Below are 17,711 nucleotides of genomic sequence, written 5' to 3' on the forward strand. Positions count from 1 at the left end.
GACATGTCGGTGTGTGACATGTCGCGGTGTGTGACAGGGGGTGTGTGACATGTAGCGGTGTGTGACATGTCGCGGTGTGTGACATGTCGGTGGTTGACATGTCGCGGTGTGTGACATGTCTCGGTGTGTGACATGGTGTGTGACATGTCGCGCTGTGTGACGGGGGTGTGTGACATGTCGCAGTGTGTGACATGTCGCGGTGTGTGACATATCTCGGTGTGTGACACGGTGTGTGACATGTTGGTGTGTGACATGTCGCGGTGTGTGACAGGGGCTGTGTGACATGTCGCGCTGTGTGACATGTCGCGCTGTGTGACGTGTCGCGCTGTGTGACATGTCTCGGTGTGTGACACGGTGTGTGACATGTCGCGCTGTGTGATGTCGGGGTCTGTCACACGCCCCCTGCCCGGTCGTTCCCCGCCGTGCCCACCAGATGTCGCTGTACACCGGCTCCGTGCGCGCGGGCGGAGCGGCGTTGGGCACGTGCCCGCGCCGTTGGCCCCGCCCCGATAGGCGTGTCCCGCCGGCGGTTGGCCACGCCCCCTGTCAGCGCGCGCGGCGGCGCTAAGGCCGGGTGCGTAGCGCGGCGCGCGGGGGGGCGGGCGAGACCACCGCGGCAGCGGGCGGGGGGGGGGTGCTGGGCAATCCCGGCACAGACAGAGCGTGGTTTTCCGGGGGACACCGCTGCGAGAAGGCGGCGGAGGGACGGAGCGGGCCGGGGAGAGACTAGCGGAAGTGACGGGAAGAAGGGTTTTCCCGGCAGGGAGGCGAGCGGCCGACGGGGTTATCCCGGGAAGAGACCACTGAGGGCGGGGGGACTGGGGCTGTCCCGGCAGAGACCACTGCGGCGGGGGGGAGGCTGTCCTGGGAGAGACCACTGCGGAGCGGGGGGGAGCAGAGGGTTCCGGTAGCCGGTGCGCGGTCGCAGCTCGCGGCGGTGCCGGTTTAGCCGGGATAATCGGGTAGCCGGGATAACCGGGACATCCCGCGGCCCCTCAGCCGGTGCCGATGCCGAGGAGCAGCTGACGGCGGCGGGGACGCGGAAATGGAGCTGCGGCCGGGCCGGGCCGTGCGGGCGCTGTGCGGCCTCTTCCTCCTCATCCTCCTCGTCCTGCAGCATCCCGGCCGCGCCGAGCGGGCCCCCGGCTCCCAGCTGGACGACTCGGCCATCGCAGGTGAGCCCGCGCCCGGCGCCCCCGGGGAGCCCCTGCCCGCCCCGCTGGGCTCCGGCGCTGCCCGGGGAAGGCCCTGGCAGCGCCCCCCCGCATTCCGTTTTGGGGCCGTTCCTCTGAGTTTCGGGCAAGAGCTGCAGTGATCCCCGGTTCGGCACCTCGCAAGGACCGAAATAACCCGTGCTTGTTAGTGCAGCGGGCTCCGGCTCTTTGGGTCAAAAGTTTTCAGTTTCGGCTCATTTAGAATATTGCGCTCTTCTTCGTTATGTCGTATCGACTGGGACCGGTTCGCGGGATTTAAGATTATTCGTGTTATTTTGCTTGTTTACGCTCTGGTAACGAGAGCCTGGCCGGGAGTTGGGGATGGTGCCGAGCATTCCGGCGTTCAGCTGTTTTTTAAGGACGTTCCCAGCTGTGGCACCCCAGACCTGTTTCCCTGCGCTCCAGGAACGAGCGAGTCCCACCTGAGGAGCACAGGCAGCACAGCCCTGCCGCCCGGACACCGCTTCCCCCCATTTCCACCCCCCCAGCCAAAAAGGCAGAGGAAGCCGAGCCCCCGCCACCCTGTGGGTCTGTCCTTGGAGCCCGGCTGTGGACCCGGTGGAAGCTCCGTGTGCTCCCTGTCCTTGTGGCAGTGCCCGAGGTCAGCGGGACCCGGCCATCAGCCCCGCTGTGGGGCCGGGAGCGGGCCGGGACCCCCGCCCGGCGCGGGCCGTGTGCGGCCTCAGCCCCTGAGGGGAGCCGGGGGCAGCTCCGGGCAGCCGGAGAGCCGAGTCGGGCACCCCGAGAGGCGAGCCCCGCTCCGGGCACCCCGAGAGCCCAGCCCCGCTCCGGGCACCCCGAGCCCCGCTCCGGGCGCCCCGAGAGCCCAGCCCCGCTCCGGGCACCCCGAGCCCCGCTCCGGGCGCCCCGAGAGCCCAGCCCCGCTCCGGGCACCCAGCGGGGCCCGGCACCGCGCCGTGCCCGCGGACAGCAGCCGGGGTTTCCTTGGCGCGGTGGGAGCGGGCCGGGCCGCAGCCCGGGGGCTTTGGGGCAGGGAAGGTGTTTGTTTGCGCGGTGTCGCGTGTGGGTGAACTGCGCAGGGGTTCGGCTTTGCGCCCGCCGGGATCGGGGCGAGGAGCAGGCCCGGGAGCTGTGGGATCGGCAGAGCCAGCGGGGGCTGGCGGTGTGCGGGGAGGCTGCTCCGTGCTGGCCGGGGACGGGCTCTGCGCCTCGCTGCTTGCTGTCTCCGGGACGAGGGGCTCCTCGTCCCCTGTCCCCGTGCTCATAAACCCTCGGGCCGGTTCGCATCCAGTCTGCTCCGCTAAGGAAACTGGATCTCCGCAGTCCTTGCGAAGCGAGGTTTGTGCCTCCAAGGAATTTCCATTGCGGTTATTTTTGGAGGCCCTGCAGAAGTGTGGCAGCCTGGGTGATTCAGCTGCTGGCTCTGCTCTTGGCGGCGAGCGGAGGCAGCCCCGGGGCCTGGGCTCCCAGAAATTCCCCCCCGGAACGGCAGCTCCTGCTGGGCGAGTGCTTTGGGTCACTCTGGGCCATGTTTTGGTTACTGCTGGCTTCCCAAACCTGCGAGGGATTAGTGACTGGCTACAGGCTGGAGCCCCAAAGGTGCGGGAATGTGGTCAGGGAGGGATGTGTGTCCCCGTCCGGGGAAGCCGGGCAGGTCGGGAGGGCTCCTTGTCCTCTCCTGCCGCAGCTCCGTGTGTCCTCTGAGGTCTCTTGGCCTTTTGGTTCGAGCCCTTTGAGCTGTTGCTCCCAGTTCACAGCAGGGAATGTCCTCAGCCGGCACAGGAGACGCTTTTCCTGATGTTTTCCCTGGAAGCAGAAGGTGTTGGCGGCTCGCTGTGAGGCAAAGGTGAGTGTTGGACGCCGTTTTGAAAGTGAAAGTGCTCATTTTTGACACATTTTCCATCGAGCAAAGGCGCGCTTTTTTTTTTTCCCCCCCAATTCTTTAGTTAGGATGGCAGGATTTTAATGATAAAATGTCAGCACTGGGGAAGTTTTTCAGGCGGTGCTGGGAGGTGTTTGCAGAGAGCAGAAGCCTGAGCTGCAGCACTTCTTGGGCTGCTGAGATTCCCCTGCACACTCAGGGGATGCATCAGCAGGTTTTAGAGAGGATTAGTGGATGACCCCGAGTCATGCAATATATTTTTAAGCAGGAGTTAAAAACGGGTGGCTTTACCCGTGCAGGAAAATCAGAGTTGGTGACCGGACCCCGGGGAAAACCAGATTTTCTCCCGGCTTTGACTCACTCAGAGGCGAATTGAGGCCTTAATCTTTGCTCTCTAATCTTTTCCTGCCAGGATCAGGTGGAAGTTTGGTTGCAGTCGGCAGCACAGGAGCCATTTCACAAGCTGTGAGGGTTTGCAGCCCCGGCCGGGCAGGAGGGCCTCTGGCAGCCCCCTGGCCTTGCCCCGAGCCCAGCTTTGGGATCCTGCTGCTGTCACAGGATGTGTGACCGGCCCCACGGTATTGTTTGCACCCGCCCTGGTTATTTTTAGCCAGAATTTGTCAGGCTGCAGCCCGGCCTCGGGACCTTTTCACACCCCCCCTAAAAGGGGGCAAACTGCACTTTCAGGCATTTTTTCCCCCCACCTCTCTCTGCTCATTTGCTGTAATCTGGTTGTTGCCCAAATCAGCCAGGTTTTGGTCCTTTTTCTGGTCCTTATCATAACATCCTCCAGGGTTGTGGCCAATGTTTTACCCAAGTTTTACGTGGGCCATCAAAAATGTGACCCATTGTTTGGGTCAAAAGTATTAAATTTCACCTCACTTAAAATAATAATCTTGCTCAGCCGGCTATTCCTCCTTAAATCACATCACCTGGAGCCAGTCTGTGGGATTTAGGGTTATTTTGATATTGTTTCCCCTCTCTGCAGCCCAGCACAGGTGGGCACTTCCAGGTGCGTTTGTAGGAGATCCAAGGAAAACAGACTGTGGAGAGATGGGAATTTGGATGGCTGGGGTTCCTGTTAATGGTGACAACTTCCACCTGCAGGTCCAGACCTGCCCCATCTCCCTGCAATAGTATGGAAGTGCTGCAAATCTGCATTGCCCTGAGCCCTGTTTCATTGTATGTGGAATTCCTTCTGTGCTCTGGCATCCCCAGGGCTGTGGGGCCTCTGTGGGTCCCCGTTCTGGCATCCTCGAGGCAAGTCAGGGATCGTGGCATGGGTTTTCCCTCTTTCCTGCAGCAGTTCAGGGATAGGCTCTGAGTTGTGTGCTGGGATTGAGGCGTTTTCAGGTGACGTGGAGCCCCTGCATCAGGGGGTGGCAAGGGCTGGACTCTGGTGCAGGGCTGGCACAGGTTTGGCAGCTTTTCCTCTTTCTCATTCTCTTCCTTTCTCCTCTCTCCTTTCTCCTACTCTCTCCTACCCTGCTTCCCTGTCTCGATTCCTTGATCACAGCATTTCTTGAGTCATCTTTGCTCTTATCTGAGCGGTTTGAAAAACAAGTGAATAAAACCCCCTGGCAGTGTCCAAAGCTGGAGGCCGTGCCCAGGGCTGTTCCTGTGTTTGCCTGCAGCACCCTGAGGTGCCCTTGCACCCAGGGAACGTCCTGGGGGACAAAGCCACTGTGAGGCAGGGGGGCTGCGGCCACAGGCTCACCAGTTCCAGAGGGGGAGAACGTGAATTTCTGCGTGTGCCCAAGCCCTGTCTGCCCTTGCCACCCCAAGGCCTGGGGGTTCACTGGAAGTGAATCCTTCGCTGCAAAACCTCTGCCTTGGGAAGGGATGGGTTTGGGCTTGAAACTTGCAGTGAAAGCTTTTGGCATCTGAGCAGGATGTGGCCTCCGCGGAGCCTTTGGAGACTCAGTGGTGGCTCACCCTGCAGGCTGGGAACAGCCTGGGTCTGGGTCCCCATCCTCCCACAGACCTGGCAGGGTTTGTGGGCCACAGCCACCTGCTGTGCCCTCCTTGCTTTGATCAAATGCCTTTTAAAGGAGGGTTTGCTGTTAAATTAATTCCTTCGAGGGATGCACGTTCATGAGTAGGAGTTGCACCTGCGAGTAGCAGCTTTGGGTTGGGCAAGGGAGGGAGATGAAGCAGTTGTGAGAATACTTGGAGAACTCTGCCAGGAAATAGTCCATGCTCTTCCCCAGCTCACTTGGAAGCCCCAGTGGGTCGCACAGCCTTGGCTTCCTTCGGGAATGAAAACTCATCTCGAGGAATTGCCATTCTGAGAGGTGGAAAAATTGTGTTTTGGCAGGAAACTGGCCTCATGTGGAGGAGGAGGAGGAGGAGCAGGGCCGACTGGGCAGCACTGGGGCTGCTGGGGAGCTCCTGGCTCCCTCCAGCTCATTCCCTTCCCTGCTTGGCCCAGAAACTTGGAGTAATGCTCAGCTGGATCAGCGAGAGGAACTTAATTTAATTTCTTGTTAGATTTATGTATCTACTCCCTTGGAAAGCAGCTGTGTCCACGTCTCCTGTGCCCCTCGGGTGGTCCCTTCCCACAGGAGCGGTGCAGGGGAGCTGCTGGGATGCTGCCTGCTCTGCTGGGGCTGCGGGGAGCTGGATCTCACTCCAAAGCCTTGGCCTTTCCCGCAGTGGGGCAGGGATAACACACATCCACCTGGGAAGCCCAAGGCAGCAATCCTGCTGTCCTTTCCATCCTTTGCTCTCAGGAGGGGATGGAGCAGTAAATGTGTGAGGAAGGAGCCTCCTGACATCCCCTGTGGTGCAGCTGCAGTGTCTGGGACGCTTTGGTGGTCCTGGAGCGGAGCCTTATCCCAAGAGGAGTGAGAAGGAAAAGCACTTTGTGTTTCTCTGGCCTGCTCAGTTGTTGTTTGGCTAGTGGGCTGCCTGGGCATGTTGGTGCATCACAATTCCCTCTGAGAGCTTTCTCCTCCTCTGGGCAGGGGCTGGAGGGACAGGTGAGTGTCCAGGACAGACACGGGGGGCTGAGATACCCTCCAGTGAGGTGTAGCTCATGATCTGCCTGGGATTTGGGGAGGGAAGGGAGCCAAAAGGCCATCCTGGTATTTAGGGGCTGCCAGGGAGCTTTGCAGTGCCCATCCCTGCAGGTGGCACCTGGAGGTGGTACTCAGTGCTCTGGGCTGGGGACAAGGTGGGCACGGGGCACGGCTGGCACTGCCCAGGCTGGGAGGGATTTGCCAGCCTCAGGGATCCTGGGATTCTGTGATTTGTTAGTAAAAATAACCCCTTTCTGCTAGCAGGTGGCTGAAAAGCAGCACTTTTCCCTGTCCCACTTGGAGGCTGCGCTGGTGGAGAAGGCGCTGGCAGTGGCTCGTGTCCCTGCTGGTTCCAAGCCCAGGGTCCGTGCCAGGCCTGGACACCCTTCGGTGCTGGGCCGTGCCCAGCCTGGCATTCTGCTCCCCAGAGCCCTAGTTGCACAAACTTATTAGTGTTAAGAAAGCTGTTTTCCTTCATTAATTGGCTTTGCTTTAAATCCAGAGAGGGAGGAATGAACTCCTGAGCGAGCGGAGCAAGCGGGAGAGTTGTGGCTCTCCCTGGGCAGCTCTGGGATTCCCGCTGGAAAGGCCCTGTGGGACCAGGGTGGTTCCTGTTCCTGGCTGCTCCCGCTGCGTGGAGCCCTGCTGTGGGTCACTGGAGGGGCAGGAGTGTGCTGGAAACAGGAGATGGGACCTTTCCTGCTCTTGGGTGAAGGTCTGGGGATCCCCCATGCCCCCCAGCTGGAGAAGGAGACACCATCACCCCTCCTTGTGTCTGGCAGGTGTTTCTGGGGAGAAGCCCTTCCCTGGCAGGGTGCTGAGGCCCTGGCACAGGGTGCCCAGAGCAGCTGTGGCTGCCCCTGGATCCCTGGCAGTGCCCAAGGCCAGGTTGGACACTGGGGCTGGGAGCAGCCTGGGCCAGTGGGAGGTGTCCCTGCCATGGCAGGGCTGGGATGGGATGGACTTTAAAGGTGCCTCCAAGCCCAAACCAGCGTGGGATGCTGTGAATAATGGGGGGTTTGGCCTCTTTTCTGCCTTCTCCCTGTTACCAGGTGCAGCCCTGGGACGTGCTGCTTCCCCCTCCTGCCCTCCAGACTCTCTTTGCTGTGGAATCTGGGGATGTTTCCTGTGGAGGCAGCGCTGTCGTGCTGAGTCGTCTGCTCCTGTGGCTGATCCAAGCTGAGCTCTCTGGAACACTTTAATTTTCCTTCCCCCTCGTTTCCCCAGCCCCTGCAGCCGTGCCTGATTAATTTTCTGGCACCTCCAGAGCTGTGGTTCAGTTTTAGGAGCTGGTGCTGGCAGGGACGAAGGACTCTTTAATTAAAGCCATTGCTCTGTCACTCCTGCAGCACATGGGAGCCTTGAGGAGCTCCTGCCTCACCCTGTGCCAGGGCCTCACCACTCACCAGGAACAATTCCTGATTCCCAGTCTCCCATCCAGCCCTGCCCTCTGGCACTGGGAGCCATTCCCTGTGTCCTGTCCCTCCAGGCCTTGTCCTCAGTCCCTCTGCAGCTCTCCTGGAGCCCCTTTAGGCCCTGGCAGGGGCTCTGAGCTCTCTGCAGTAATCCTGAGAATACAGTTCATGATCAGGAGTGATGGCAGGACTGTGCCCAGGAGCTTTTCCTGGCAGTCCTGGCCAAAGTCCCCGGCTCTGCAGTCGATGGAAAACCTTCAGAGGAGCATGAGGAAGTCGTTAGGGAGCCGCGTGTGGTTCTGTCCCCGGATCGTCCCTGCCTGCCTGTTTTCCCTCCATGAAATAGTACCAGGATGCTTGTTTGTTTGGATTATGGACCTATTTTTAAGTAACCTATTTTTCCACTTTGGAAAATGCATTAACTCCCTGTGTGTCACGGGCATCTGTGGAGTTGGACTTTGGGAACCACCGAGTGCTCCTTGGAAGTCTCTCACCTGCCTCTGTGGTTGCCTCTGGCACATAGGGATGGTTTTTTGTGTGTGTATTTTTATCTACACCTTGCTGAGATTTGCTGTAAGAGATGTTTGCAGGATCCACAGAGGCACTTCCTTGGAGAAGTGCACTTTATCCCACCGAGGAGTTCTGCATGTTCTCCGTTCCACCGTCCCTTCACCTCCTCTGGGATTTGGAAATCGCTGATCCCAGCAGCTCTCACAAAGTGGAAGCAGCAGCAATGCAGTTGGAAACGGGGATGTTTGGTAACACACACACACACACACACACGTTTTTCAGGAAAAGACACTATTTTTGTAGCCCAGTGTTTGTTTTTCCCTGAAGGACAGATTTTTAAGGTCAGTTTAATTCTTCTCTTCAGGTTTAGAGCTCTGGTGCCGTAAATTCGGCTGTTCTGGGAGGATAAAAACACAGTAAACAGGAGAACTTGAGGAATGTTCCTCTCTGAGTTGCAAAGGAACAGCTTGCTGGTTGGAACAGCCTGCCCCTTCCTAGGCAAGGAAGGCTTTGGATTGCAGGAAAGGGAGGAATAGTTCAGGATTAAAGCTGCTAAGCAATGCATGTGTTTAGATCTGTGAGAGTGCCAGGACATAATTAATGGGTGAGTAAGCCAAAGGGAAAAAAAGTTATTTTTTTAACTGGATAGAGATGGATGGAGGTAGAGACTAATTTCTGTGGGGGACAGAAATAATTCTGGAAGTAAACAGTTGCTGTTGTTAAGGGTGCCTGGGTGGGTTTGTTCCGGCACTTGGCAGTGGGGAGGGAAAATCCAGGTTTGGCGCTTAGTGCTGGCCTGAAGGGCTGGTGCGTGTCACAGAGCAGCTGCAGGTGAGGTGAGGAGCCCTCCAGGCCAGGCAGGCTGTGGAAAGGTTATTCCCTTTTAATTCCATGTGTGATGGCTTTTCCCACCTGCTGGGGCTGAGCTCAGGGTCGCTGCTGAGGGAAGTGATCCCATCTCAGGCAGGGCAGATCCCCATGGAGCTTCCCAGCTTCCTCCTCTGGCTGGCATTTCTGGAGCTGGATCCGAGTCCAGGGATGAAGTGTTGATGGGGAAATGGCTGATGAAAGGTCTCAGCACCTCGGAGCACTTTGGGAAGGTGACAGCAGTTCGGTGTTCGCAGGATTTCACAGTGGGTCTGGCCTGTGAACCACCAAATGGAGGAGATCTTGCTTTCCTTTCAAACCCGTGGAAGGGATCAGGAAGGAAGTTCTTGTCCATGCCATGCTTTTATCTGTGGGCTGTGTGGATGCAGGTGACTCTGCCTGGGGGCTCAGGTGGGTTTGTCCCCAGGCAGGACTGGGGCACAGACACAGCACAGCTGCTGATGCTCCCAGGGGCTTTGGGGGCTTGGATTGTGCCAGAGCAGCCGCTTCCATCTCTGCTTTGTCCTCATACCCAGCGTCTCAGACTCTGGCTTCCCAGCTCCCTCCCGGAGCCCAGGCTGGCTCTGGCTCTGGCTCTGGCTGTCCTGGGAGGTGTGAGGAACCTCTGCTGCAGTGCTGACGAGATGAAGAGGTTCCTCAGCTTCATCAGGAGTGGCACAGCCTAAGTTGTGTCCTGGAGAGCCTCTGGATGAAAGAGGACATACTCCAATAGTGTGGATCTGGGAAGTGTGGAAACGGGGTTGGAGGTGCTGCTGGTTTTGTGGGAATGGTGATGGCAGCACACCTGGCAGAGGGATCTCTTGGTGGGGCACTGCTGGGGGCTGTCCTCATCCCACCGTGGCTACTATCCCTGTCCCATCCCGAGACTGTCCCCATCCCATCCCAAGCACTGCCCTCCTGGCCTCTGCTCCTGCTGCTCTCAGAGGTTTCTCATGGACCACGCTGTTTCCTGGAGATTGCACTCTGGGTTTTGGAGGTACACAGGTTTTCCTGTTCATTTCATTTGCTGTATCGTTAACAAAAAAATGAGGGTGGAAAAGGGTATTTGGGGGCATTCACTGCTGCTCTCCCACACTGCAGGATGATTCCTAGAGAAGTTTTCCTGACGATTGGTGTGAGGAGTGGGGTTGCTGGTTATTTTTTCTCCCATCTTTTACTTTTCCTCTTGGGAAAGGAGAAAAAAAGATTCTCGTGCTTCAAAGGGTGAGGCTCAACCCTTGGAGTTTGTCATGTCGGAGCAGGAGCCTTAGTGGGAATGTCTGGCATTCGTGTGCCATCCTGCGAGATGGATATCTTCAAAGGTTTGCTGGATGGGGCAGTGCTCTCCCTGCCACCCCTCCCTTCCCCCGGGCTGGCCTGGGAGATGCTCCTTTGGCAGTGACCCCTCTGGAGCTGCCTGTGCCGTGCTGGGAGCTCGGGACAGGGACAGGGCAGAGCTCGGGGCAGGGATGGGGACAGAGCTTGGGGCAGGGACAGGGGACAGGGCAGAGCTCGGGGCAGGGACAGGGGACAGGGCAGAGCTCGGGGCAAGGACAGGGCAGAGCTCGGGGCAGGGATGGGGACAGAGCTTGGGGCAGGGACAGGGCAGAGCTCGGGGCAGGGCAGAGCTCGGGGCAGGGACAGGGGATAGGGCAGAGCTCGGGGCAGGGACAGGGGACAGGGCAGAGCTTGGGGCAGGGACAGGGGACAGAGCTTGGGGCAGGGACGGGGCAGAGCTCGGGGCAGGGCAGAGCTCGGGGCAGGGACAGGGGACAGGGCAGAGCTTGGGGCAGGGACAGGGGACAGGGCAGAGCTCGGGACAGGGACAGGGCAGAGCTCGGGGCAGGGATGGGGACAGAGCTTGGGGCAGGGACGGGGCAGAGCTCGGGGCAGGGATGGGGACAGAGCTTGGGGCAGGGACGAGGCAGAGCTCGGGGCAGGGACAGGGCCAGAGCTCGGGGCAGGGACAGGGCCAGAGCTTGGGACAGGACAGAGCTCGGGGCAGGGACAGGGGACAGGGCAGAGCTCGGGGCAGGGCAGAGCTCGGGACAGGGGACAGGGCCAGAGCTCGGGGCAAGGGGACAGGACAGAGCTCAGGACAGGGGACAGGGCCAGAGCTCGGGACAGGACAGAGCTCAGGGCAGGGACAGGACAGGGCTTGGGACAGGGACAGAGCTCAGGGCAAGGACAGAGCTTGGAGTAGGGGACAGGACAGAGCTCGGGGTAGGGACAGAACTGTGGACAGGATGGAACCATGGGCAGGGGACAGGACAGAGCTCAGCTGCTCGCTGCTGGCCGAGCCTCCTGCTTTGGAGAACTTGTCCAGCTGGTTTGTTTTTCATCCCAGGGCTATTTTCAGCTGCTCAGCCTAACAAGGTGAAATGGCTGAGATGCTTTCCTGCTCCCTGGGACTCTGCTGGGAAGAGGTATCCCGCTATCCTGCTGTCCCACTGTCCCAGCTCACCCCAGGCAGCATCTCTACAGTACCTGTGTTGGCACCGCTCGGGCATTTGGAAGAGCCCTTTGGGCTCTGCACAGGGAGCCCCAAATCCCAGCATGGCGATGGCCCCGGTGCCCTGCTGGGGCTGGGGACGTGGGCAGGATCCAGGACAAAGCCGAGCTCTGCCTGGGAGAAGCAGCAGGAAAGCCAGGAATGAGCACAGGCCCGCTGTGCCCACAGGGATGTGGGATGTGCTCTTGGGTCCTGCCAGGAGCAGTGGAACTGGGGTGGAGGTTCCCTGAGAGGTAGGAAAAGGGGGACATCTCACCCCACCTCATCCTTAACCCCACTGAAAAGGTGTAATTGCTTCATTCTTGTGATTCCTTTGGGGTTGGGAGGAACTCCAACTGCTGTTCTCTTGGGGAACAGGAACTATTAAACCAAACCAAGTCTTGCTCTGTGGTTCAAACAGGAGTGGCTTCTTCAGCAGCTGCCAAACACCTGTGCTGGCAATGTCTCTTCCAGCTCCTCGGAGTTCCTCACGGGCTCTGCATCAACCTCGTGGTGCTGTGGGATGTGGGAGCACCACAGTGCTGTTCCCAAGGCAGGATTGAAGGGCAGAGGTCTCAGTGCTGTGCAGAAAATCACCTGGCAGAGCAGGGACTCGAGGCTCTCTCCAAGGGCAGCGTGGTGGCCCAGCCTGTGGCGCATCCAGCATTCCTGGGAACGCTGGGCCTTCACTGACACCTGCCCTGGCTCTGGGAGTAAATGGAGCACCTTATGCCCTAAAGAAACAAGGGAATTTGTGTTGGAAAGAAGGGGGAAAAGGCTTTTTTGTTCAGTAGAGACTTTGTGTGAGCATTGGTAGAAATACTCGTGGAGGCTTTGGTGCACAAGGTGGGAAAGGGCTGGGTTTACTGGAGAGGATCATGGAATTATTAAGTTGGAAAATCCCTTGCAGAGTTCAACTAAGCCACGTCCCCGAGTGCCACATCCACGGGGCTGTTAAATCCCTCCAGGGATGTGATTCCATTCCTGCCCTGGCAGCCTGGGCCACTTGCAGTTGATTTGGACACAAATTTTCAGGGAAGCTGCAGGGAAGTTCTCTGTTTGCAGTGGAGGAGGGAGGAAAGCTCCTGTCTCCTTTTCCCCATTATGCTGCTGCTGGAGAGGATATTTTCTGCCTGGAGGGTATAAAATGGTTTTTTCCTGATTAATGAGGTATTAAAAAAGATCCAGAGGAGTCTGGGCTCGTCTTCCTGAGTCACCTGTGTGTTTTTGTTAGGATTTGGCAGGGAGCTTCCCTGGTAGCCAGAGTTATCCCTTTGGTAAACAGAGTCCTTGAGCATGGCTATGGCTGGTGCTGAACGCCGAGTCAGCCCAGCCACACAGAAAAACCCAGAATTTCACACTCTGGCAGGAGTTATGCAGCCCAGTGTCCCCAAGTGTTGCTGCTCAGACCCCGGGGCTGCTGCTCCTCCGATCCTGGAAGAGCTGCAAGGAATTGGCCCTGAATAATGAGTTTAAAGAGTCAGATTTGGGTGAATGCAGAGCTCTTTGTAGATGGTTTGGTTTGCTGGTGCCTCTTTGGCTCTGGGAGTGGACAGGGGTTAGGAGGGATTTATCTGTGGCCTGACGATGGCTAAACTTAGTCCTGTGTGTTCTGGCTGTGGGGGAAGTGCTGCAGAGGTGACACTTCTGCTCTTGGGAAAGAAATGCCACCAGTACAGCCAGTGGCTGTGTCCGTGCTGGTGCTGCTCAGGAGAGTTGATGGAAAGGAACTCAACTTCCTTTTTTGGGTTTGGGGGATTTTTTTCATGTCAGCTGATGTAGCCTGGAAGTACAAGAGTGAAAAAGTAACATTCATTTTTCCTTGTAAATCCTTTTTTCCCTCCAAGCAAAGTTGCCAAAACTCTGGGCAAATAAAAGTTCCAGCCAGGTGATCTAGAGAGTGGGATTGGCTGGGATGAGCTCTGCTGTCCTCCAGCAGCTCCAGCCCCAAAGCCCCTTTCCCTGGGCTGACCCCACAGCAGAGCTGTTCCAGCTTGGGGGTCCCTGCTCAGCAAGGACCTGGAGCTGCTGGAGAGAGCCCAGAGGAGCCACAGAGCCCCTCTGGAGCCGGGCTGGGAGAGCTGGGGGTGCTCACCTGGACAGGAGAAGCTCCAGGGAGAGCTCAGAGCACCTAAAGGGGCTCCAGGAGAGCTGCAGAGGGACTGGGGACAAGGGACAGAGGGACAGGACACAGGGAATGGCTCCCAGTGCCAGAGGGCAGGGCTGGATGGAGCTTGGGAATCAGGAATTGTTCCCTGGCAGGGTGCTGAGGCCCTGGCACAGGGTGCCCAGAGCAGCTGTGGCTGCCCCTGGATCCCTGGCAGTGCCCAAGGCCAGGTTCGACACTGGGGCTGGAGCAGCCTGGGACAGTGGGAGGTGTCCCTGCCATGGCAGGGGTGGCACTGGGTGGATTTCAGTGTCCCTTTGAAGAAGAGGTGCAGGTTGTTTTAGAAATGAACTTTTTAACTGTTCATGACAATAATAATGTTCTGTGAAGTCTCTTTTTTTTTTCCCAGTCATGAAAATATTTTATTTTTAATTCACACACAGAAAGCTGCTGTTCTCAAGTTCGGTGGTTGATGTCATGCAGAAAGTCTTGGTCCCTCCCACACGTGTTTGGGAATAAGAACCTTTTTAAATAAGTCAAGGCCACTTTCTCTGATTTGAAGCCCATTTCTGAGGCAGCCTCAGCTCGCTGGAAGCTGCTGGTCTATAATGAACCTCTGGTAAAGGAAGCGTTCCGTGTTCCATGGCAGCCATGGACACTTCACTGGATGCCCGGGCTGGTCCCAAACCCTTCCAAGCTGCTGTTGGAGCTTTCTGTTCCGTGCTCTGTGTTCCACCCTCCGAGTGCTTTGCTCAGGGGCTTGTGAGTTCCACGACAGCTCCTCGTGAGAGAGCTGCTATTCCAAGGGCGCTGCTCCTGCCGGGAATATTCCCAGAGCAGCGTGCCCAGCCCTCAGGATGTGAACAAGGAGGGGGATCCCGCTCCCAGAGCCCCTCTGCAGGGCACTGAGCCCCCCTCCGAGCGCACACAGCTCTTCCCTTCGTGCTCTGCGCTGCCGGGCTCTGCCGGGGGCGTCAGGGACGGGAGAACCATTGCGATCCCAACGCAGGGCTGGCATTCCTGTGCTGGGAATTCCTGTTCTCGGGGCTCAGCCGTGCACAGAGCTCCCACCTTCTGCCTCCGTGTGCCTGGAGGATTTATGGAGCGCTCGGGAAGGTGCCTGAGGAATTTATTTGTTTGCCCTTGCGGCGCTGCTCCGAGCACTGCCTGTGCCGCGGATTCCTGCCGGGGCTTGGGGCCCACGGCTCGGGCCCTGCCGTCAGCCGTTCCCTTCCGAGTGATTTATCCCCTCACTGAAACTCCGTGGGGCATTTTCTCACCGAATGCCAGGCTGTGGGAAGGATCTGTTTGTTCAGCCCCAGCCCCGTTCTCACCTGGCTGCGTGCCCGGGTGCTCGGGGTGTCGGGGGGACGCGGGCTGCAGAGTTCTGTGGGAAAGCAGCACCAGGGTGGGATCTGGGCACGCAGGGAGCCGTGGGACGGGGGGAAGTGGCACCTGGACCCCCCATCCCACAGCCCTGGGGCCTGAGGGGGCACTTGGGGCAGTAAAAGGGGCAAGTGCAGGTACGTGGTACGAGGGACAGAGGGCAGGGATAGGTTTGGAATTGTTGGGAATCAGGAATTGTTCCCTGGCAGGGTGCTGAGGCCCTGGCACAGGGTGCCCAGAGCAGCTGTGGCTGCCCCTGGATCCCTGGCAGTGCCCAAGGCCAGGTTGGACACTGGGGCTTGGAGCAGCCTGGGACAGTGGGAGGTGTCCCTGCCATGGCAGGGGTGGCACTGGGTGGGCTCTGAGGTCTCTCCCAATCCAAACCAGTCTGGGACTCCATGGCTGGGCTGTCATAGTCTGAATCCCAGTGACTGGGGTTTGGAAAACTGCCCCTTTCCTGCCTCAGCTTCCCCTAAACCCGATTCCTCTCTGCACAGGGCTCAGAGCAAGGGCACATTCCAAACCCTGCAGTGCTTCTCCAGCTGCCTGGGGGAAGCCACAGCTGAATCATGGTTTAGGAATCATGAGGAAAAGGTGAGCTAGTGGTGGAGAGCCCCAGATGCGCTCAAATTTGAGGATTTTCTGGACATTCTACACTCTGTTCCCAGGTGACTCTGAGCAGTCTCAGGGAGGGTTAAGCTGGGTTTAGCTCAGGCAGTGGAGCAGCAGCTGTGGGGTGGCACTGAAGCTGGGCTCAGGAAAGGTTTGGGGGTTTCTTTCTTGGGTTTTTGCTTACACAGCATCAGTTTAAAGTGCTGAACTACAACAGGGGTTGCATCACGCCAGAGCTCTTCCTGTGTGCTGAGGATGAAGAGTATATTGTCCAAGGAGTTCCCAGTTTGTCTTTTGAAGCTTCTTTATTACTGCAAAGGGCCTGGAGGATTTTGCAAAGTCTGTGTTCAGAGAAGGAGCATCTGAGGATTGGGATCACTCTGAAATTCCTGCTGTTCCTAAAGCACAAATGGCCATGTGTCTCCTGGTCCTCAGGGATGCCAGCTGTGGGAGCTGCATCTCCATGTGGATTTTTCAGGCCAAGGAAGAGCTTTCAAGAGCTGCTGAAGTGGTGGGATCACCACTTGTTGTCACTGGAAAGCATTCCCTCCATCCCTCCTCTCCCACTCCCTCTTCTCCTTCCCCCTTGGCAGCACAAGAGCAAACGGCCTCAGCCTGGGCCAGGGGAGGCTCAGCTCGGACAGCAGCAGGAATTTCCCCATGGAAAGGGGGCTCAGGCCTTGGCAGGGGCTGCCCAGGGAGCTCTGCAGTGCCCATCCCTGCAGGTGGCACCTGGAGGTGGCACTCAGTGCTCTGGGCTGGGGACAAGGTGGGCACGGGGCACAGCTGGCACTGCCCGAGCTGGGAGGGGATTTGCCAGCCTCAGGGATTTGGGGATTCCCTTCTGGTTTTGGCAGCTCCTTCTCTCATCCCCCAGGTTTTCAGGGCCTTGAGGTGACACCTGGCGTTTTGTGTCACCTTTTGGTGCCCCATCACTTCCAGGACCCTGGTGGGATGTGGAGCCTCAAGGTTCCAGTGTTGCTCTTGGTCTGAATCTGCTCTAGAAAGTTCCTCTTTCCCTGATCACCCTCAGAAAACAGCCACTTTGGGAGAGGTGTTTTTTATCTGAGGGGTGAATCTCCCTACTACCTCCTCCGAAAGCAGCATTTCCATCTTCCAGCGTAGCAAAGCATAAAATTCCCAATTTAATCCTGGTTCCACAGTGACTCATTTCAAGACTTTTTCAATTGTTTTTTTAGTAACAGCCTTTTCAGTGAGGCAGCTCCAGGCAGGCAGGGCTCATTCACTGCTGGCACGGTGCCGCTCAGAGCTGGGGGTGCTCCTCATTTTCCCACTGGATTAAGAAACAGCAGCTCTCACTTTGGGGCAGAAGGTTTAGAATTCAGGAACACCTGCCTTGGACCAGCACGTTTGGGATCATTGCTGTTTGCCCATCCCATCCACTGATGATTTTTTCTACCTGAGGGAGCAGCTGGAGCTGTTCCAGCAGGGATTGAGGTTGGATCGGAGGGAAAGGTTCTTCCCCCAGAGGGTGCTGGCACTGCCCAGGCTCCCCAGGGAATGGGCATGGCCCCGAGGCTGCCAGAGCTCCAGGAGCCTTTGGACAGTGCTGCCAGGGATGCCCGGGCTGGGATTGTTGGGGGTCTGGATGGTCCCTGTGGGTGCCTCCAGCTCAGGATATTCTGTGATTCTCTCATTCTCCTGGCCCTGATGTAACCCAAAGTGCTCATGTGTGGCTGGCAAGGAAGGGAAAATATTTTAAAACCGCTGTTTTCCTAATGTGAATGATCTTTGCCTGCCAGAAGAGGGATTTATTTTCATTCGTGCCACTGGTGCTGTCCCTAAATTGCTGCTTTTCACGCTCTGCTGCCCCGTGTGCTGTGCGGTGTCCCCTGGCAGTGACTGGGCACAGGGAAGGGAAGTACCTGGGGCTTGTGGTGATCTTTTATAGCGACCCTCAGTGGAAAGAAGACGTGTGGGGTTTTCTGGGAAGAGCCTTTCTCCTCCCCCTGTGTGAGTGGAGGTCGGGGTTCCCCTGGGGAGCGGTGTGACCACTGTCCTGCAGCCTGTCCTGCAGAGAGGTGTCTCTCCCTTCCTCATTGACCTCTGCCCTTGTCCTGCCGTGTCACTGGGCTTGTCCCACGTGGGATCTGGTAGAGTTCTGAGGCACTGCACAGGCGGTGCCTGGCACATCCAGGATCCTGTTCTTCTGCCAGGATTCCGGACAGTGGCCCGGAACCGAACAGGTCTGTGAGCACCAAGGATAACAAACCCTGGCTTTTTTG

General features: G+C 58.0%; 1 protein-coding gene across 1 annotated transcript in view; it reads left to right on the top strand.

Annotated features, from left to right (window-relative positions):
- Nucleotides 1-897: 897 nt before the first annotated feature.
- The window catches only part of LOC120747950 (stromal interaction molecule 1-like), a gene marked incomplete at its 3' end in the record, with an annotated part of 32,327 nt that continues 15,513 nt past the window's right edge, over nt 898-17,711 (top strand). The window contains exon 1 of the mRNA XM_040054010.2: nt 898-1,175. Coding sequence (XP_039909944.1) covers nt 1,046-1,175 — 130 coding nt within the window. The remainder of the gene's footprint in view (nt 1,176-17,711) is intronic.

Source organism: Hirundo rustica, unplaced genomic scaffold, assembly GCF_015227805.2.
Source record: "Hirundo rustica isolate bHirRus1 unplaced genomic scaffold, bHirRus1.pri.v3 scaffold_331_arrow_ctg1, whole genome shotgun sequence".
NCBI lineage: Eukaryota > Metazoa > Chordata > Aves > Passeriformes > Hirundinidae > Hirundo > Hirundo rustica.